The following is a 19,671-nucleotide window of genomic DNA, read 5'->3' as shown; positions in this document are numbered from 1 at the left end:
GGCTTCAGAAAATATAATATTGTTTCTAGTTCTCATAATGTATGTTCTTGGAAGCCCAAAAAGAAAATTAAAAAAGATCTTCTCCATGATCTCCTCTTTAATTATTGTAAATGAGGTATTATACGCGCAATGTCATTCACGACGCACGCATAACCATTTGACTCTTTGATTGCGTTATACTTAACATTAAGCTATAGTTAAATGTTTAGTTTCGAGTGTTTTGATTGGATAATTTTAATTTGCTTGGTTCCTGTTCGGATTAGTTTGTGTGTTTTTAACCTTTATAGATTGTGTTATATACCTTTTAATCTCTTAAATAAAGCAAACAAAAAACAGTAATAATACATAATGGTTAGTTATTCGGGTAATAAACAAAAATATGTGACATTTGAGTCAATAAGAACCAGCCACTGCCCGCAGACCACAGCAAGTCTTTTGTTTTTGTTTTTTTTTGGGTCAAAAATATTAGTTAAGTCTATTCACGTTTTATTTAAGTTATAAAGAACAAATAATTGGAAAAAGGTAGTGTTTCACGAGATCGAATATTTTCTTGTTTTTTGTGCAAGTCTGTAATCAGACTAAAATATCATTAATTTCATCGTATGTTCTTAAAGTATTAAAATATTGATCGTAGCATGTGGAAAATGTTGATTATTATTCTTATTTTAAGGTCTTCATTTTTTGTAGTCTTGCGACGACCCTTGACTTTAAATCCTTTATAAAGGCCTCGACTAAAATGAGATGTACCAACAACACAAAACTTGTACTCACAACTAAAAGAAGAACTCAAACGCAAGACAGAAAGATCAATGGCGAGCAACGGAGTTACCAACTGTAACGCAAACGCCAATGTTTGGCGGTTCAAAGGAAACGGTGCAACGAGTGATGCGGCGGCGGTGACGTTGAGAAAGCTTGCTTTTGGGATGTTTAAAAACTGCACCATGAACAGTGGAAAGACCATTTTGTTCCCAACTCCCGGCGAGCCCTCCGCCCATTCCAACTTCAGGACTTGCCCGGAAGCCGAGGAAGCCGTTGCCGCAGCTGCACGCTCCGGCATGGCTAACTCTTACGCACCCAGCCCTGGAGTTTTCAAGGCTAGAAGGTCTGTTTGAAAAATTTCATTTTTCTTTTTGAAAAACTATTAAAAATAAGTTTTACAATAACCAATCTTTGAAAAAACAACCAACCAAACAAAATTACATTTTTAAAAATTGTTTTTATAACGTAGGACCGATCAACTTTTGTCTAATTAGTTATTTGCCGTTTTTTATCTCAGGGCGGTGGCTGAATATTTAAACGGAGAACTTCCGACGAAGCTGAAGGCCGAGGATGTGTATATCACCGGAGGATGTAACCAAGCCATAGAGATCGTGATAGATTCTCTTGCCGGAAATCCATCCGCCAACATTCTACTTCCAAGGCCGGGATATCCTCACTACGATGCTCGTGCTGTCTATAGCGGCCTCGAGATTCGCAAATACGATCTTCTCCCCGAGAGTGATTGGGAAATCAATCTCGATGGCCTCGAGGCGGCTGCGGATGAGAATACCGTCGCAATGGTAATCATCAACCCCAACAATCCATGTGGAAACGTCTACACCTACGACCATCTCAACAAGGTATATTTGTTTTTCTCCATTTAGCTTTTGATGTATATAATAAGTTTGACATTTAATGTAATATAAGTTTTTTTGAAGTGTAAAACAACTAACGTTTTTTGGTAATATATCGACTAATCTTTAGGTCGCGGAGATGGCTAGAAAACTCGGTATAATGATAATATCCGACGAAGTATATGATCATGTTGTATATGGAGACAAGCCTTTTATTCCCATGGGGAAGTTTGCATCAATAGCTCCGGTGATCACGCTCGGATCCATATCCAAAGGATGGGTCAACCCAGGCTGGAGAGTTGGCTGGATCGCCATGAACGATCCTAATGGTATCTTTGTATCTACAGGGGTCAGTCAACTTCTAAACACTATAGTTTTACTTAAAATAAGATTACCGCACCAATTAAGAAGATTCTAACTAATATATGGGCCTTTCGTTCACCAACAGGTAGTTCAAGCAATAGAGGATTTTCTTGATTTAACTCCACAGCCTTCATTTATTCTCCAGGTTTGTAATCTCTCACTATCATCGTAAGCTATAAGTTTTGGTTCTCTAAATAATGTGAGATTATTATGGATTTTGATAGGAAGCACTTCCTGATATATTGGAGAAAACACCTAAAGAGTTCTTCGAGAAGAAGATCAAAGCCATGAGACGCAACGTCGAGCTTTCATGTGAGAGGCTCAAGGATATTCCTTGTCTCTTTTGTCCCAAGAAACCCGAATCTTGTTCTTATTTATGGGTACTTTAATTCTTTTTCTTGGATTCTTGGTTTTCTAGATTTTTTTTTGCTATTGGATGCTCCATATTTTGCTTATAATAATAAATGATTAGCTTAAACGATTTATTTTACAGTTGAAGCTTGACACATCAATGTTGAATAATATCAAAAATGATTTTGATTTCTGCACGAAGCTAGTTAGTGAGGAGAGTCTTATCCTTATACCAGGTATTGATCTCTTTAACAATATACAACATCTTAAGAACTTGGGGCTCCCATAGTCATCTTCTTACATATGATTTTAATTTATAAATTTGCATCGTTAATTATGATCAATCTTTTTTTATTTACTTATTTATATTTATTTTGTGTTGAAATTTTTAGGAGTGGCTCTAGGGGCAGAGAATTGGGTGAGGATATCGATAGGAACCGACGAATCAGTGGTACAAGAAATATTTGACAGACTAAAAGGTTTCTATGATCGTCATGCCATCTCCAAGGAAGCTATCAAACTCAGTGGCCATGCCATTAACCAGATCGTCGTCTCTGTCAACTGATTGTAGTAGTCCTATGCCACAAGTCCACATTATAATTTGTGCGTAATTCCTTAATTATCAGGAACACAATCAAGAAAAATAGCATTGGATAATGAAATAAAGATGTGTGAAAAATAAAAGGATATTTGTTTTCATTATTATACTCATTTTCAACATAGTTTTTGATACATTGTCTATATAAAATTGAACAAGTGAACAAAAAGAAAGTTCAATTAAGAGTGTTCTTCAAAAGCTCTCTAATTCTGTCTAAAATTCCTTCAAGTATTTTCTAAATGTTCTTCCATAGTTTTTTCATATTTAAGAGGGTTTCTCATCTTGATTTATATCGGGTTTCTCATATATTACGGTGTTGGACTAGTAAAGAAATCTTAACACTAGCTCATTACCGTAATACCCGAGAAACTCTCTTAAATCTGAAGAAAAATATGGAAGAACACTTAAAAAATACTTTAAAAGTTTTTAGAGAGAATTAGAGAACTTATGAAGAATACTCTTTTATTTGAACTTTCTTTCTATTCTCTTGTTGAACTTAATTACAAATGATGGGGTGAGCTTACAAAAGTTTCTAGATTATTCTACCATCATCTCGATAACTCTACTAATATATCTACATTTTTTTATCTTACAAACTCCTACTTTAAGGAGGTGATGATTTTTATGATGCTTATAGAAAAATCTAGAACTTAGGCTTAACTTTGGGTTTAGTCCAATATAGAATATTGGATTATAAACCCATGATTTAGCTTAACCCAAAATCAAGTTTAATTTCAATACGTTTGAACTCGTACCTATCAACGGGAGGTTTGGCTTGGCTGCATAACCGCATTGAGGAGGAGTGACGCTCGTTGTGTCTCTGTTTTTTTGAGTGATTACGCTCTGTTTTTGGCTGTATTGCCTGATTTGTTATCTTTCTTCATTGATTTTTCGGCCGTTAAAAAAAAACCTCTAACATGCGAGTCTTGTAAGTAAATCTTAACTTTAAGCTATATATGCATTTACCATTCAAGTAGTTCAACCTGATAACATTAATAAAGATTTGATCCCTTGACAAGTTGGCATGAATCCATTTATCTTTTCTCAATGGTGCTATAGAAACAAAAAATAATTTGAAGAAAGAAAATACAGCTAGTAAGATACTAGCCTACAAGTTATTTGCTACCAAAAAACACAAAAACCAAAAGCATTATTATGAATCAGAAACAACCATTTCCATTGGCAAAATTATAAATATTTGAGGGACCAGAAGGCATGTTCACGTAAGGAGGGACTGTCACTTTGTTGTCCAAGAAACCAAACACATCGTCTTTGGCCTCATTAAACGACGCCATGTTTGTCACAACCGTCTTCCTCAACTCCTCCAATGCATACTTCATTTCCTGTAACTGAACCATATTCATCTCCTCTACTGGCTTTTCCCACCAATTAATCATCGACCGCCTCACACTCTCTTTTCTCATCTCTTCCATCGCTTGACCCTTCTTCTTCTCTTCTTCTACCTCGCTCAAAATATGCGTTAACTGCATATTCAGTTCGCAGCTCGCTGCAGGGCTTCCTTGCAGTTGCTGCGACTGAGCTAAGGACATATTGTTTCGAGACACGTAGCGATCCAATACAGATTCAACACTTGGATGTCCGAATGAGAAAGGCTTTTTCGCGGGAGAAAACACGATGATCCCAATCTCTGCACCACACAAAGTGCAAAGCTCACTAGCTTTCTTGAAGAGACCGGCTCTGCGTTTGGAGAATGTGACTTGCCGGTGGCTCTCTTTCTTTATTTTTACCATTGGAATTTTTTGTCGTCCGATGCTTTCTTTCTTCTTCGACATCATAGTTTTTTTTGTATGGAGGGTTTTAGTTGCTTTTCTTTGTTGGAATATTTGGTGGAGAGAAAGTGTTTGTTTATATATACATGCTTGAGTCTGGTGTGGCATTATTATGAGATCAACTTGCAAAGTTGGTAATTTATTTTTATATTTTGTAACATACATTTGTAATTACTCGGCTTGCCTTTAATTTTATGGATAGATAATAAAATACAAAGATATGTGTAAGTTATAAAAATCTTAATTTGGTAATGCAATGATTTATCTTTCTTTACTTTTTATAATTGTCTTGTGTATAAATGGATGATTTTCCTAATGAGTAATTTCTTTATGTTACAAAAAGGTTGTTTTAATGAGTGAGTCTGTGTGGCATTATTATGAGATCAAATGGCAAAGTTAGTAATTTATTTTTACATTTGTAACATCCACTTGTAATTACTGGTTTTGTCTTTAATTTTGTGGATAGATAATAAAATACAAAGATTTGTGTTAGTTATAAATATTTTAATTTGGTAATGCAATGAATTTTTTTCCTTTCTTTTATAATTGTCTTTGTGTATAAATGGATGATTGTCCTGATAAGTGATTGTGTATGTTACAAAAGAGGTTGCAAATCAAAACGTTTACACATGTTAAAGTATTATCCAAATCAAAATATTGTTTTAAGTTGTTAATATCTTTTCTTGTTTTTCTATTTGATAAACATGCATTATTATACACAAATTAATATTTAAATCTTGAAAATTTGAAGTCTAATTTATAGTGTCTGACTTGGTAAATGGTTTCCGAATCAGCGAGCTCAATCGTTTGGCTGAAACTGGACCTTACAAGCCTAGGCTTTTCAATTCTACCAAACAAAAGCCTCAATATCAAGCTTACCTAACAAAACCTTGCACTCAAAAAGGATTTACGTTACAATCACGAGGGCAATAACTTTAACTAAGAAAGTGAGAACTAAGGTTTTCAACCAAGGGCTCAAGAGAAATGCAGTTCTCAACCCCAACCAACTTTATCGTCTTTGCCACACGATCAAGAGAACAAACTCCACGAAATAGGCCAAATGATCCAAAAAATACCAGTCTGACATTCAAAAGCCACATTGGAGACGACATTGAGATTTGAAAGTTTGGATACAAATTATCAAAGTCTTAGTGAGAGGGTAAATCAATGCATTGTTTGTCACGTAAGGGACTCTAGACAGACAATGTGGTCAAACAACATTGGTATGTTTAAATCTTTGGGAATTAACCCCACAAGCCTTGGCATTCGGATACCCAAACCCGATAAGTTCCTTTTTGGGTTTTGGGTCTGCGTGGGTAAGAGAGTCGAGATTCATTCGATATTTCAAAAATTCGGTGCGGATTGGGGTTCATGTATTTTAATCGAGAATTAAAAATACCCAAAATAACTATATTTTAGTTTCGGGTCAAATTTGGATGTTTTATCTATATATATACTTAAATCTACCCAAAACACATGATAGTCAAAAATACATTAATTACGTTTTACCTATATATAACCAAGTGTATCCAAAAATATTCAAATTACCTTTAAAAACTATAACATTGGTTACATTTTATCCAAATATATCCGAATTACTCAAAACTATCTAATATATTCAATTTATAATTGTAATTTTGGATATTTGGAGTATTATAAGTATAAATATAACTAATATTTTAAAGTGTATATTTATATTCGAATATTTACAGGTATTAGATTTGGTTCTGTTTTTTTTTGGGTAATTAGGTTTAGAACTCGACGTATTTTTAAAAATCGGATCTGAATCGATTCAGGTATTTTTTGGGTTTTCGGTATCGGGCATTCGGGTATTTTTTTTGGGTTTTCGGTTTCGGGCATTTGTCAAATCGGTTATATAACTACAAAGTTAAGAGTTTAACAAAAAATTATACAAAACCAAATCAAATTAAATTGAACCGAACCGTATGCGAATTGCAACCAAACGCATATAAAATGAAAAATTATAAACTGCAAACCCGGTTAATTTTCCGGGTCGGCCCGGAACCCAAGAAGTTTTCTTCTTCCTCTCTCGTCTTCTCTCCTCCGCGGGAGACTCTAAAATCATCTTCCCATGGCGAGCGAAGAAAACAACGACCTTGAAAATCTTCTTGACATTCAGCTAATTGAACAAAAAGAATCTCTTTCCTCCATTGACGAAGCCCTACTCTCTGACCCATCTAATCCCGAACTCCTCTCGGTAAATTTTCTTCTCTCAAATCAGATCCCAAATTTCCTGGAGAACTAAGATTACTACGATTCAACAATTTTGTGATTGCTCTTTTTCTAGAAATTATATAGTATGGTATCAATTAGTCCAAAGCTGTTTCCTTTTTCTTTGATAATCTCATTCTTAGAGTAGCTAGAGGTGAAAATCCGTATACTTAGTCTTATGTTTCATGTGTGGTGGTTTTGTCTTTGGTTAGGTCCATGAAGAACTTCTCAGTGCAATCAAGGAGGTAGAGGAAGGGCTTTTGCATTTAAAACGAGCTCGGTTATTGGAGGAAGCTGATATAGTGTTGAATGGTCTAAATCATGATGCTGGAGTTAAACCTGAGCATCTGGAGCCAGAGAAAACTGAAGAGAAAAAGGATTTGGATGGATCGAAATGTCGGTTTCGACATACTGATGGTCGTTGGTATAATGGTCGTATTATTGGATTTGAAGGCTCTGATTCTGCTAAGATCTCTTTCCTTACACCCACATCTGAGAGTATGATGGTAAGTTCTTTGTAGTCATCTGTTAAATGTTTTCTTACTTAGTTCTTGTGTTTTGGATATGATCTATCAGTCTTTTCCTACAATACTAATGTGATATAGGATTTGAAAAGCTAGGGTGGATAGAGTTTATTGAAAGTCTCAGTTTTGATTGTCTATCTAGCTTAACTAGGTTTTGCTATAGGCATATAATAATGGCTGTGAAAGACTAACTTTGAGATGGTTACTGGTGGATTTTTTTCAATTGCTGTTTTGTGTCTTAGATACTAATGCTGCACCACATTTGTGCAGATTTGCAAGTTTTTTATGCAGCAGAGGTGTCGGTTTGGCAGTTCTTGTCGTTCATCACATGGTATGTTTAAAGCATAGTTAGATGATCATAATATTTATCATTATCGTTTTGTGTGTTATATATTCATACCGTGACCACATTTAGAACTTTAGAAGTTAGAAATGTGGCTGGTTTGTCATTGTGGTTGATAACTGCAAGACATCGATCGGTGCAGGACTAGATGTGCCGATATCTTCTCTGAAGAACTATGAACAGACTGAGTGGAAGCAATTGATGGTAGGCTCTAAGATTTGGGCGGTTTCTGGCAGTAAATACGATATATGGAGAAAGGCTGAACTTGAATCATGGGATGATGAGTTACAAGTAGGCGGAGTTGTTTTCAGAGATGATAAAAGCTCTGCAAAGCTAGGATCTGATTCTTTGGCATTATCAGAGTACGCTCAGATGACTGATGATGATGGGGAAGAGGAGGAGGAGGAGGATGAACAACAGAGTGCTTCAGATTCTGAAGATTCTGTTTCAAGTGATTATGATGAAGGGTCTCCACAAGGCATAGGCTTTCTAGAAAGCACAAATCTACCAAGAGGTGTCCAAACTGACACTGCCTTATTTGCTAAATGGGAGAATCATACTAGAGGAATAGCTTCGAAGATGATGGCAAGTATGGGTTACCGTGAAGGGATGGGTCTTGGCGTCTCTGGCCAAGGGATATTAAATCCAATCTTAGTAAAAGTACTTCCAGCAAAGCGGTCACTGGATTATGCTCTTGAGCACATTAGGAATGGAGAATGTAAAAGCGAGAAACAAAAGAAGAAAAGGAGCAGAGGTGGGAAAAGGAAGCGTGGGAAGAAGTTTGCAGAAGCAGCTAAAGCAGCGAAACAGGAAGAGGAATCGAAGCCAGATTTGTTTAGCTTAATCAATGAACAAATTTTTCCTACCCGCCATGAGAAAGTACACAGCGAGTCTGTAAAAAATAGGCAAAACAAAGGTCCAGTAGACAGGAAAGCTTTGGTTGAATACCAAGATGAAGTCAGAGACTTGAAGTTAGAAATGTTGAAACTAGAACAGATGGTGAACAGAAACAAGAAAGATCTAGTTGTTTCAGAGGCTGCGACGAGAAGATTGAAAGAAGTCCGAAAGGCATTGGCAAGTACATTAGCATGTCAAGCAGCTGCCTCAAATGCTATAGTAAGCAAAGAGAATGAGAAGAAATGGCTCAAGTTTTAGAACATAGAACTTTAAACCAGTTTAACAGAAATTTCATGGTTAAACTGTAAGATTGATGGCAAACATTGGAACCTTCTGAATTATATAATTGCGTTTACAAGCAAAAATTTATTTCATGAAATACATATTGTTGGAAGAAGAGGAAACATGACACTATACATTTTCATAGTCTTCTGTGTGTTCTAATGAAGTTATTGGTGTTTAGATTTATAGCTCTTAAGCAGGTATAAGCTGCGGCTGAGCACAATGCTGCTGAACCTAACAGGACAGCCTTCCACTGTCTACTAACCACCAGAATGGCCAAAGCCGTCAAAGCCACTGCCGTGGCAGAGAGGATATTTTTCCAGAGCTCAAAAGATTTGATCACATTGCTGCAGCTTCTACAATGAATAATATGTCTGAAGTACCGGTTAGCCAAATTGGGAGCATGCATAGTCCCAATTCCGCCTTTTGCAGGGTAAGAAGCAGAGAGAGCTGCAATGAGCCCTGCCGGGGCATGTTCCACGACAGGAGGGACTTTGGGGAGAGATATGGTCCTATGCCCGAAATGGTAAGGCATCCCATGACCAACTTTGTCCATCCACTTTCTATATTCAGCGACCCATGTGTCCGATGACTTTAGATTCAAATACAAGTCCTTAGTTGGTACTTTCTCCTTCATCAGAACCTCATTTTGAGACGATAGAAACCCCATGTCTTGTTCAAAAACCTTGCAGGCATTCTGATGCCAGAACCATTGAGGTAACACCGAAACCAAAGGCGATCTTTTTGTGACCCCAAACCTAACAATAAGCATAGACTTCCCTTGCCCTGTAGGTCTACAAAGAAACAGCCCTGAAAAATAGTTCTTCACTCCATCCTTCCCCTCGAACTCTCGATTGTTCTGCAGAACACAAGGAGCATCAAACCGAAGTAAATTACTCCCTTTCCCACCTTCTTTCTCTCGGCCCCAAGTCCCTGCGAAACCCCGATTACTTCGCTCTGTGACCTCGAAAACCAAAGGCTGAGCATCTTCTCTTTTAGCAGTGAAATCCGTTCTATCATGAGAGATAGGAACATGAGCAGGATCCATCAGATTCTCTAAAAGAATGGAATGGTCATAAGGAAGCTCATGAGTAGTCGAAATGTCGAAAAAACCGGGTCTAGCGAAATTCTCAAACCAAGGAAGCTTCTCAGGGTTTGGAGGTGTCTTTGTTGACATCCACACCCACACAACTCCTTGTGAATCCTTCACCTCATACGTCTTCACACAAGCAGCCTTTGGAATCTTAGCACTTGCAGGAAGCTGTTAGAAACAGAACCCAAAACCAGTAAGTACAGAGTAAAGAGAAAATCTCGAAATAGCAAAAATCAGTAAACAAAGAACCTGAGGAATCTTGACACATTTGCCCTCTCCTTCAAATTGCCAACCATGATACAAACATTCCAATCTCCCATCAATCAATTGTCCTTCAGACAACTTAGCCAACCTTTATAAAAAAAAAGACAAAACTCAATTTCAGATTCCTAAACAAAAGTACAAAACTAGTGGTTGTGGTTTTGCTAGATGATTTATCTTACCGATGAGGACACCGATCTTCGTAACAACGAAGTGTTCCTTCACCGTCTTTATACAAAACAATTTGACGATCGTAGACGGTGAGGCCAAGAGGCGCATCTTCAGGGACGTTTTTAGTTAAGTACAATGGATACCATTCCTCTGTCCAATCATAATCCGCCACCTCAACACGTTTCTCTTCTTCAGGGTTTAAAAGAACATCTCCACCTCCTTCTGTTTGATCAGATACGGCGGTTCCAGCGACGGCGGAGCGGCGGAGGAGACGTAGACGAGGCTTTGTGGGTATAGTGCATGTTGATCTGTGGTTGTGGATTATTGGTGTTGGTGTTACTTTAGTGAAGAGAATCGGAGAAGTGGGTGTGAGTTGTAGAGAAGAGCTTAGAAATGGAACAGCCATGGCGGATTCTTCACTAGAGAGCTCGAATCCAATGTTAGGTGTTGTTTGCCTCTTCTCATAAAATATATCATAAGGTTGCTTGTTCAACCATTGGACCTCGTTCCACCACATACATAGATAGTAGAAACTTTGGCTAAACGACGTCGTTTATTTTTACGTTATTTAAATGTCATTTTAACTTCTTTTTATTTTATTTTTAATCTTTTAAGTTTTAACATTAGTCTTTTTTGCTTTAATACATTTCATAGTGATGAAAAAAAAACATAAAACTATGTTAATAGTGATTAATTATTTATTCATTGTTGATAATAATAACAATAAAAAAGGCTATACTATGCCTAAGAACAGAAACTGATAACATAATTAGCACTAGTACATGTAAATCTACTCGAAGCATAATCGTACACATAGCTATACGCAGTGGGACAAGCTCCTTTAAATATCTTCGAGTATTTCGTCGGCGGGCAAGTCTCCGGTTTACTGAAAGCGCCGGTGCAACAATACTCCGGTTTGTTAAAAGCCTCACAAGCACTCTTACACGCCACAACACCCGATGAGCCGTTAACGCGTAGCTCTTTTGGACAAATGGCATTCACGTCCGAAACACATCCCGCGGTTTTACAATTGCCTGAGCCACCTTGTGGTGTGATTTTCACCTGAACGTTGTAACCGTCGACGAGACTCACGTCGTAAGAATCTTGTACGGTGTATTTCTTTCCAGAGGAGCCGATTCTGAATTCTGCTAGTGTGGCTGGTGGTGCTCCTCTTGCACCGGTGCATTTTTACATTTTCTGGAACCAGAGGCGTTGAAGTTGCAGCCCGTTCGACCCCAGATTCGACCAGACCAACCTGGAGAAACGGTTAAGTTTACAGAAGAACCTGAAGCTAAGGCAAATCCGCCGCCGCGGAGTAGTGTGCGGTTTGCGGTTAGGATTCCGGGCCACACAGTAAAGTTGCAGCGGTTTGATAAAGTGAAGACGGTGCCGGAGACAATAGAAATTGTACCTTGAAGAATATACAATTAAAAAAAAATTACTAGGACGGACAACAAAAAAAAATTATCAGATAAATTATTAAATCAAAGTAGTCATCTTAAAATGTTGGAAATGTTTTATGTATACATGTGGCTATGATGAAGGAGAAGAAGAGAAGATGTAATTTGGAGAAAATAGCCATTGTTAATCTGAGTATTGAAAAGTTGAAGTTGTGATGATTAGTGAAAGTTGATGGTGAGGATCCTCTGTTTATAGTGTTTTTCTTTTCTTTAGAAACAAATCCATTAACTTATTGTTTTGGATACTACTACCATAAGTGACACTTCATATTTTTATTTTTTTTACTTTTAAAGTTTAATGAGATTTTGTTTCTTATTACATAAAAATCAACTTTATTAATCTTAAGGAAATCTCCGTAAGCATTGATGTTTTGGATTTTACACACATTAAAAATTAAACATTATTTTATGACTGTTTATTTTTTATATTAAATATTTTTAATAACTATAAACTAATACTCATTGATTGTAATCTAATAAATTTAATCATTGCATCCTGAACTTTGTGATTTATAATATCAGTCAATAAAGAAGAAAAGAAAAAAAAAACTACAAAATTAAAGTGGAATAAACTTAAAATGATTAGAAAAAGATGGAGTACATTTTTTCTATTATTTTTTCACAAAGCTTTAAACCTAACATTAAAAAATTTGCTTGTTTTGTTTCCTTCGAAATTATAAGATTATTGCTTAATTAGGTTATTGAATTCGAGTCCAAAGCCACGACCCCCAGGTTTTAAAATCCAAATATCTCCGTTGCTTGTTTATTTTTGTTCTATATCGAGTTTATTATCTAAAAACGACAAACCTTTTACTGATTTCCACCATTTCTTGTACTTTTCAGGTTTTCTGAGACATGAAAGACAAAGAATTGGCTTATCAACAGAAACTATCAACAAATAAAGAGTTTCTGAAGCACATTATTAGATCCTTTTGTACATTTTTCTATTTATAGATTCTCTCTTCTTTTTTTGTATGCAAAAGTGACATATACTATAACAAGTCAAAGAAAGATGAATTCAATAAGCATGAGTGATTTTTTTAAATCTTCAAAAAGAAATATCTGAAAGGTACAAAAAAAAGTTTTCTGATTTTTGTCACAATAATGGAGAAATTCATACTATTTTAGGGTTTCTTACCCATAAAATTCACTGCATGCAGTGATTGGATTCACCACTTTCAAATTCTTGTTTTGTTTGTAAAATTGATGACTCGATCTCATGGATGCATGCATAAGAGAGTAAAGAGATTGTCATTAAGTTCTCCTGACTCAACCATCACTATCTCTCTCTCTCTCTGACACGAACGCACATGCATTTACAGTTTTCATTTATCACAACAACTACAACTTCTCTTCTCTCTCTCGGCTGATTAAGCAACTTCACTTTCCATCTTCTGACAGACACATTAAAAAATGGCGTTGCAGTTTTTTTCATGCAAACCAAAATATACATTCCTCTCCTCTCTTCTTCTACTTTTGCTTCTTTCTTCTTCAGTAGCTGAGCTCTCTTTCAACTTCTACGCCGGTTCTTGTCCTGGAGCTGAGTTAATCGTCAGAAACACCGTTAGATCTGCTTCTTCCTCTGATCCATCAGTCCTTGGGAAGCTCCTACGTCTCATCTTCCATGACTGCTTCGTCCAGGTACATTACATTCTCACAGGACTGCCTCTTCCTTGCATAACAAGGCATTTCCAATTTAATGAGATTTTTGTTCTTGTCATTGCTGTCTTAGGGTTGTGATGGCTCAGTGTTGATTCGAGGAAACGGTACAGAGCGAAGCGACCCTGGGAATGCGTCTCTAGGAGGATTCGCTGTGATAGAAAGCGTCAAAAATATCCTCGAAATCTTTTGTCCCGGCACAGTCTCTTGTGCTGATATACTTGTTCTTGCCGCAAGAGATGCAGTAGAAGCTGTAAGAACTTCATCAAAACACACATACATAAGAAATGTTTATATATCTGAATAACTTAAACCAGACTTTTGCATAAAATGCTCTGTTTGTATCTTTATTTTTGGTTTTTAAAACTCTGTTTCTTGTTGTTGTGAATACTATTTTTGGGACAGCTCGGAGGACCGGTAGTTCCGATACCGACAGGGAGGAGAGACGGGAGAGTCTCAATGGCAGCAAATGTCAGACCAAACATCATAGATACCGATTTCACAGTTGATAAGATGATCAATATCTTTTCCTCTAAAGGCTTATCTGTTCATGATCTAGTTGTCCTCTCAGGTACGTTATCTTTCTTGATATTCAAGAAAGAGAGATCTTTCTTTAAAACAAACCTTCAATTTTCGATCTATTACGGGTCTCAGGAGCGCACACTATTGGAGCTGCGCATTGTAACACGTTCAACAGCAGGTTTAAGCTTGATCCAAAAGGCAACTTAGAACTAATAGACGCGTCTCTCGATAACTCCTATGCGCAAACACTTGTAAACAAGTGTTCATCGTCACTAGATCCAACGACCACGGTGGTTGATAACGATCCAGAGACATCGTCGACGTTCGATAATCAGTACTACAAGAATCTGTTGGCTCACAAGGGTTTGTTTCAAACGGATTCAGCTCTCATGGAAGATGATCGGACGAGGAAGATTGTTGAGATTCTTGCGAATGATCAGGAGAGTTTTTTCGATAGATGGACTGAGTCTTTTTTGAAGATGAGTTTGATGGGAGTGAGAGTTGGTGAAGAAGGTGAGATTAGACGTTCTTGTTCTGCTGTTAATTAAACGAAGATTAGACCAAGTTTCTCCTAATCAACAATTTCTTGATTTATTTATTTTCAACTCCAATGTAGACAATACGAATATTTAAAAAAGATTAAATATTAGTAATTTTATACAGAAGGAGTTGCAAAATGTAAATTTTACTGTTAAGGAACTTCATGCGTTTTTTTTGAACCATTTAGGATATTGCCACATGGATCGATCTTTTATGCGTGTTTTAAGATGGATTCGAACCTTAATGAAAAGTATTTTTTTAAAAACAAACAGATAGCAATATCATCTCCACAAAGTATGCATTTTGAGTTGTAATAAGTAATAACGAATTTCAAAAATAAACTCCCGTCAAACGTTAATGTATCCCTCTCCTAACGAAGCAAATAGTAATATCATCTCCACAAATTTTCCATGAATATTGGTCAATAAACTTTCTACCATTGATTCCCCTAGTTCACATCTCAAGTGAACATTGGTACATTTTAATAATATTTCTTAACTTATATATCATGTTAAACTAAACTTAAAAAAAAAATAGCATTTTCCCGAGTTGAAAGGAGATCATATGACACGTTTGTTTATTTGTTCATCTAACCATAATATAAGTTCACTTTAATTTTTAAATAGAAATATGTTAAGGAAAATATGCACAAAATAAAATAAATGAATATAAAACGATCCGACCAACAAAATAAATTAAAACTTTGTCATCCGTGCAAAATAATCTGAAAATTTTTGAATTCAAAATGTAAGGAAGACAACTCCAGTCTTGGTCCAATAGACAACCAAAACAATTGTAATAGACCTAACTATGCAAACAAAGCCCAAGACGAGTGTAAAAGCTTCTTCAGACTTTAACGGTAACAGAGCATCGTCGTCATGTACTCAGCTTCGTACTGTCAAAATGTCGACTCCAGCTCACGCTACACTCCAATTGAAGAATAGCTTCACAGTCCTTGAATCTCCAGCCATGTGCAGATGAAGACACTTGTCATTCATCAAAACATTTACTAAAACTCTAGTTCAACCATTGTATCCCTTAGCTTTTCATATAAATAGATAAAGCTATGTAATGAGAAGGTTAAGAATGAGAATATAACTTTGAGTATTTCTTCTCTGTTTACAAGAGTAGTACTTGTCATCTCTTGAAAACCCCTTCTCAATTCAGTTAATTAGAAGAAAAAAAAAATTCAATTTATAAAATGTAGGAAATTATTTTCATATATTTTGGTTTAGTTTCACCTAATGTCACAAAAAAAAAAAAAAAAAATTCCATATGGTTGAGAATTTTGAAGCCATTTATCTCGGAAGTTCAGATTTTATGTAGAAATTGCTACCAAATAAAATGATAAATTTATACTGAATTTTATTAGTAATAGCATATTTTGTACAATATGTTTTGAATGTCAAAATCGGTTGGTTGACATCCGAAAATGGTGATATATTTTTCTCCTCCTATTGACACAAAGAATAATATTATCTCAATAATATTTCAATGAATTGTAGAATTTCAATGTCATTGATCCCGACAGTTCACAATTCATTTGGACATTGCTACCATTACTTAAACTGTTAATTACAATATATCATGATAAATTTAAATTTTAAAATAATGGCATACTTAGTTTTATCTCTTATGTATATACTTATTTTAAAAATATTAAGTTGATCCCCGCATATATTTTTAGATCTTGTCGTCACAATATTACATAAAGTTTTTAACCTCTCAAAGGCTCTAGCTTTCAGCTCTTTGTCATTGACACCAACTCACGAAAAACATATCACGCAAAGTATGGAGAAGAATAAGAGGAAATAACAGAGTAGAAGAAAGGGAGAAGAAGAGAGAAGCACACAAATATTTGTTCACCTGGTTCACGGTATTAACGAACCGCTACGTCCGGTTATGATCTTTCTTTCGATCCACATCTTTCCACTATGAAGAAGAAGGTGACTACAAGAGTTATAAGTCAAAGCTTAAGTGGAACAGAGACTTAACTGCTGGGCCACAATAACATTGTTGTGAATTGATAGTGATAATAAAACTAGAGCTTCTTGTGCTAAAGTAAACCTTAAAGGTTGCATCTTGAAACGCCAAACGTGGCTGCTTGAAACACAAGATGAGAAGACTGTCCTAACTTGTGCCAGCCCTTGCAACATCGTGGACACCCTCCTTTATGATCCAAAAGCATTTAACTCAACCCAAGTTCAACTTATATTAACTTGAGTTAGCTTTAAACTTGCTTATCAAGTTCATATCTTCACAGTTTTGATTTGCGGTTTCTGACTTCATTCAAAATTTTATTATGATGATGTTATGTTCCTTTGTTTGCTAAGAGTCTGAGAATCGATTCATTATGAAAACTAGAGTATGCATATGCCAACACTTTTCGAATCATTTGATATGACAATCATTGAAGACGTATGGTCAGTTTTACGCAAACCAATTGATATGAAGTGATATTTCGACACTTTATGAGTAATGACGACGAAAAATGATTAGATTATCTAATACTTGAAAGGGTTCTCCTTCAAGGTTATACCATTTACTAAAAGAGAATTAGTGGTTTGTTATTTTAGAATATGTAGATTTCTTCTTCTTTTGTGTTGCTTTCGTTTGATTAAGTTTTTTCTCATGTTTGAATTTTCATTAATAACTAAATATCTTAATGTTTGGTTTCTTTGCACAATTTTTCTCTTCTAAGGAAACTTGAGAGCAATTACGAGCACATTCTACTTTGATTCCTTGGAATAAGGTTGTTTGGTTCAAGAATGCAGTGCCAAGGTATTCTTTCATCACTTAGCTTGCATTGAAAGGTAGATTGCTTAAGAAAGACAGGCTCATAAGTTGGGGACTGAATATCTCTGCAGCTTGTGTGCTTTGCTCTAACGGTATCGAAACCCACAACCACCTCTTCTTTAAATGCTCTTTCTCTTCAACCGCGTGACAAGTTTTTGCTTCTCGAATCTGGCCTCGTTCACCATCAACGTTGGCCTCCATCGCCTCTTGAATTTTGCAGTCTCGGACACCACCACAGCTGATTGTATGAGTTTGTGTTCTATATGAATGTTAATCTTAATAGCTCAACTCATTTATTTTTGCATATCGATTTCTTACAGAGATTGTAAATCAAAATTTATTAGTTCAACATTAAGTAAACTATATAATTTAGGATACAATTGTGAGAATTAATTCAAAAAACAACAATCTTCTAACAATAACTTAGCCCCTGATTAAATCAGGAAACATTTTAGTTTTAATTATCCTTAATCTGCTATTAACCGATATACTACTACCATGTTTCTTTCACCGGAAAATATCAGAAACTCGGAACAACACCGAATCCGCCATAAACTCCGACGTCTCCACCATCATTCTCTCTCGAATCTGTTCTCTTAGCAAAACGTCCTTTGATTCTCGGCCTCATCTCAGCGTAAGCTTTACGCGACGCATACCTAATCGTCTTCTCAAATTTCCGATTCTTCCTCTTCTCTCTATACCTCAAAACCCTTGCTTCCCTCTCCGCCGGTGATAACTGCACAGCTGGCGTCTCCGTGTTCGTCATCTCCGCCGTCACTCCTCCACTTTCAGGCACCAACGGTACATCTATCGTTCTCGTCGAAACCTAACAACATTTCACAAACTCAAATCAGATCCAAACTTTCAGATCTAGATCTGAAAATTTTCCAGATCCATGGAAGCTTAAGAAGATAGAGAGAGATTCGTACAGTTTGGTTGATGAAATTGAATCCTTGTTGAGAAATTTTGGAAGCAGAGAGATCGAAATTGAAGTAATCTTCGTTAAGAAACAACTTATTCTGCACAGGAACAACTCCGTCGTTACCGGAGCTATTCTCCTCCGACGTTACCTCAATCTTCGGATAATCAAGATCGGAGAACAAATTAGTGATTTCGATTCCTTCTTTAGCTAAAAGCCACGAAGCAGTGACGTCACCGCCATCTTCATCTACGAAATTGACGGAGGAGGAAGCGGATTTTGCTGGACCTACAGCGTCGTAGAAAGGAGTGATTGGTACGCGCTCGTGGCGGCGAGAGAGTGGATTAGCTGAGTGGATATCACGGTCGCACGTGACGCATAACGCAGCGGCGTCAGCTTTGCACGTGACGTGTGCTGGTGCTTGTTCGCATACTTCACATAGCCAAACTCGTTCGTGACGTGATGCGAGTTTGTTAGCTGTGTGGATCTTACCGTCGCAGTCGCCGCAGAGAAACGCGGCGTCTGCGCGGCAGAATAGAGTTGCTGCCGTCGATTTGCACGAATCGCAAAGTCTTGACGACGACGCCATTGATGCTCTCTATATCTCTCTCTACTGTTTTTTTTGTAGAGAGAGGGATAATAATGGAGTCGGCTTTTTTTTTGTATTGACTCTTGGTGTTATGGAAGTGGCGATTGTACCGGACGCGCAGGGAGTGAAGTGGGTCATGGAGATCTGGGAATAGCGAATAGAGAGATGACACGTTAGTGAATCTTAGCCGAATAGTTGGAGTTTACGAGACATTTAGGAGAAGTGGGGCTAATCATGTGAAGGTGTATTAACTTGGGTTCATGTTCTCACGGACTTTCACAAAAGGAATGGAAAGTTCCTTCTTTTTGTCGGCAAGGAAATTCGAATTTACCCATGGTTACTTAATAGTTAATAATTACCGTAGATGCTATGTAGGCCTGGGACTAAAATCCGTTATCCGCGGGTATTCGAATCCGGATCCGTGATCCGATCCGGAAAACCGAATAATTAGGTGCGACGGATCCGGATACGAGTCCGGCGGATCTGGATACGAGTCCGGCGGATCTGGATACGAGTCCGGCGGATCCGGATACGGATCCAGATTATGAAAAAAATCAGAGCCGAATATCCGCATCCGTTCAATATGTCTACATATTTGTATTATGGGCTTAAGTTATATTTGTATCCTGGGCTTAATCAAATACACATTATCAATGTTAAGCCCAATA

The 19,671-nt window shown here is 36.7% G+C and overlaps 7 protein-coding genes, 1 long non-coding RNA gene and 1 pseudogene across 11 annotated transcripts; 5 read left to right on the top strand and 4 right to left on the bottom strand.

Moving 5' to 3' along the window:
* Nucleotides 1-745: 745 nt before the first annotated feature.
* Nucleotides 746-3,888, top strand: TAT3 (tyrosine aminotransferase 3). The gene is made up of 7 exons (NM_128044.3): nt 746-1,102; nt 1,277-1,619; nt 1,744-1,962; nt 2,062-2,121; nt 2,201-2,356; nt 2,470-2,563; nt 2,720-3,888. Exons 1-7 carry the CDS (start codon nt 810-812, stop codon nt 2,890-2,892), a joined length of 1,338 nt encoding a protein of 445 aa, NP_180058.1. The 5' UTR covers nt 746-809; the 3' UTR covers nt 2,893-3,888.
* Nucleotides 3,889-3,946: 58 nt separating this feature from the next.
* Nucleotides 3,947-4,893, bottom strand: AGL61 (AGAMOUS-like 61). Its single transcript, NM_179727.5, has one exon. The coding sequence runs from the start codon at nt 4,878-4,880 to the stop codon at nt 4,086-4,088; it is 795 nt and encodes a 264-aa protein (NP_850058.1). The 5' UTR covers nt 4,881-4,893; the 3' UTR covers nt 3,947-4,085.
* Nucleotides 4,894-6,731: 1,838 nt separating this feature from the next.
* Nucleotides 6,732-9,106, top strand: AT2G24830 (zinc finger (CCCH-type) family protein / D111/G-patch domain-containing protein). Its single transcript, NM_128042.4, has 4 exons — nt 6,732-6,933; nt 7,160-7,453; nt 7,742-7,802; nt 7,957-9,106. Exons 1-4 carry the CDS (start codon nt 6,808-6,810, stop codon nt 8,967-8,969), a joined length of 1,494 nt encoding a protein of 497 aa, NP_180056.1. The 5' UTR covers nt 6,732-6,807; the 3' UTR covers nt 8,970-9,106.
* TIC55-II (translocon at the inner envelope membrane of chloroplasts 55-II) lies at nt 9,024-11,020 on the bottom strand. The gene is made up of 3 exons (NM_128041.4): nt 10,530-11,020; nt 10,336-10,438; nt 9,024-10,254 (listed from the first exon to the last, which is right to left on the bottom strand). The coding sequence occupies exons 1-3, from the start codon at nt 10,922-10,924 to the stop codon at nt 9,133-9,135; spliced, it is 1,620 nt and encodes a 539-aa protein (NP_180055.1). The 5' UTR covers nt 10,925-11,020; the 3' UTR covers nt 9,024-9,132.
* AT2G08060 lies at nt 9,196-9,675 on the top strand. The gene has a single exon (NR_140274.1). It is a non-coding gene; the product is annotated as an other RNA (long non-coding RNA).
* Nucleotides 11,021-11,262: 242 nt separating the features above from the next.
* Nucleotides 11,263-12,100, bottom strand: AT2G24810 (Pathogenesis-related thaumatin superfamily protein; the record flags this gene model as incomplete). Its single annotated transcript, NM_128040.1, has 4 exons — nt 11,263-11,498; nt 11,581-11,715; nt 11,774-11,929; nt 12,046-12,100. The coding sequence occupies 4 exons, from the start codon at nt 12,098-12,100 to the stop codon at nt 11,263-11,265; spliced, it is 582 nt and encodes a 193-aa protein (NP_180054.1).
* Nucleotides 12,101-13,325: 1,225 nt separating this feature from the next.
* Nucleotides 13,326-14,908, top strand: AT2G24800 (Peroxidase superfamily protein). 2 transcript variants are annotated; one of them, NM_128039.2, is made up of 4 exons: nt 13,326-13,619; nt 13,711-13,890; nt 14,043-14,208; nt 14,292-14,908. In NM_128039.2, exons 1-4 carry the CDS (start codon nt 13,392-13,394, stop codon nt 14,705-14,707), a joined length of 990 nt encoding a protein of 329 aa, NP_180053.1. In that variant the 5' UTR covers nt 13,326-13,391; the 3' UTR covers nt 14,708-14,908. The 2 variants fall into 2 exon arrangements, with proteins under 2 accessions (NP_180053.1, NP_001325148.1); NM_001335963.1 differs by having other exon boundaries at nt 13,373-13,619; nt 14,043-14,837.
* A 2,474-nt stretch (nt 14,909-17,382) lies between these two features.
* On the top strand, nt 17,383-17,715 carry AT2G24791 (annotated as a pseudogene). Its single transcript has one exon.
* A 101-nt stretch (nt 17,716-17,816) lies between these two features.
* COL3 (CONSTANS-like 3) lies at nt 17,817-19,126 on the bottom strand. Of its 2 annotated transcripts, NM_128038.3 has the most exons (2): nt 18,425-19,126; nt 17,817-18,321 (listed from the first exon to the last, which is right to left on the bottom strand). In NM_128038.3, the coding sequence occupies exons 1-2, from the start codon at nt 19,001-19,003 to the stop codon at nt 18,016-18,018; spliced, it is 885 nt and encodes a 294-aa protein (NP_180052.1). In that variant the 5' UTR covers nt 19,004-19,126; the 3' UTR covers nt 17,817-18,015. The 2 variants fall into 2 exon arrangements, with proteins under 2 accessions (NP_180052.1, NP_973530.1); NM_201801.1 differs by lacking the exon at nt 17,817-18,321 and having other exon boundaries at nt 18,339-19,064.
* Nucleotides 19,127-19,671: the final 545 nt, after the last annotated feature.

Source organism: Arabidopsis thaliana, chromosome 2 (genome assembly GCF_000001735.4).
Source record: "Arabidopsis thaliana chromosome 2, partial sequence".
Lineage (NCBI taxonomy): Eukaryota > Viridiplantae > Streptophyta > Magnoliopsida > Brassicales > Brassicaceae > Arabidopsis > Arabidopsis thaliana.
Note: the sequence above shows the minus strand (reverse complement) of the source record. Positions and strands in the feature narration are given on the sequence as shown.

What these genes read in the sequence shown, in the direction of transcription:
- TAT3 (NM_128044.3), top strand. Translation starts at nt 810, where the DNA reads ATGGCGAGCAACGGAGTTACCAACTGTAACGCAAACGCCAATGTTTGG. An exon ending in CCTACGACCATCTCAACAAG is followed by an intron (nt 1,620 to 1,743) that starts GTATATTTGTTT and finishes ACTAATCTTTAG; the next exon opens with GTCGCGGAGATGGCTAGAAA. An exon ending in AATCTTGTTCTTATTTATGG is followed by an intron (nt 2,357 to 2,469) that starts GTACTTTAATTC and finishes TTTATTTTACAG; the next exon opens with TTGAAGCTTGACACATCAAT.
- AGL61 (NM_179727.5), bottom strand. Translation starts at nt 4,880, where the DNA reads ATGTATGTTACAAAATATAAAAATAAATTACCAACTTTGCAAGTTGAT.
- AT2G24830 (NM_128042.4), top strand. Translation starts at nt 6,808, where the DNA reads ATGGCGAGCGAAGAAAACAACGACCTTGAAAATCTTCTTGACATTCAG. An exon ending in CCACATCTGAGAGTATGATG is followed by an intron (nt 7,454 to 7,741) that starts GTAAGTTCTTTG and finishes ACATTTGTGCAG; the next exon opens with ATTTGCAAGTTTTTTATGCA. An exon ending in TTCTTGTCGTTCATCACATG is followed by an intron (nt 7,803 to 7,956) that starts GTATGTTTAAAG and finishes CGATCGGTGCAG; the next exon opens with GACTAGATGTGCCGATATCT.
- TIC55-II (NM_128041.4), bottom strand. Translation starts at nt 10,924, where the DNA reads ATGGCTGTTCCATTTCTAAGCTCTTCTCTACAACTCACACCCACTTCT. An exon ending in GAAGATCGGTGTCCTCATCG is followed by an intron (nt 10,439 to 10,529) that starts GTAAGATAAATC and finishes TTTTTTATAAAG; the next exon opens with GTTGGCTAAGTTGTCTGAAG. An exon ending in AATGTGTCAAGATTCCTCAG is followed by an intron (nt 10,255 to 10,335) that starts GTTCTTTGTTTA and finishes TGTTTCTAACAG; the next exon opens with CTTCCTGCAAGTGCTAAGAT.
- AT2G24800 (NM_128039.2), top strand. Translation starts at nt 13,392, where the DNA reads ATGGCGTTGCAGTTTTTTTCATGCAAACCAAAATATACATTCCTCTCC. An exon ending in TCCATGACTGCTTCGTCCAG is followed by an intron (nt 13,620 to 13,710) that starts GTACATTACATT and finishes TTGCTGTCTTAG; the next exon opens with GGTTGTGATGGCTCAGTGTT. An exon ending in CAAGAGATGCAGTAGAAGCT is followed by an intron (nt 13,891 to 14,042) that starts GTAAGAACTTCA and finishes TTTTTGGGACAG; the next exon opens with CTCGGAGGACCGGTAGTTCC.
- COL3 (NM_128038.3), bottom strand. Translation starts at nt 19,003, where the DNA reads ATGGCGTCGTCGTCAAGACTTTGCGATTCGTGCAAATCGACGGCAGCA. An exon ending in TCAATTTCATCAACCAAACT is followed by an intron (nt 18,322 to 18,424) that starts GTACGAATCTCT and finishes AAATGTTGTTAG; the next exon opens with GTTTCGACGAGAACGATAGA.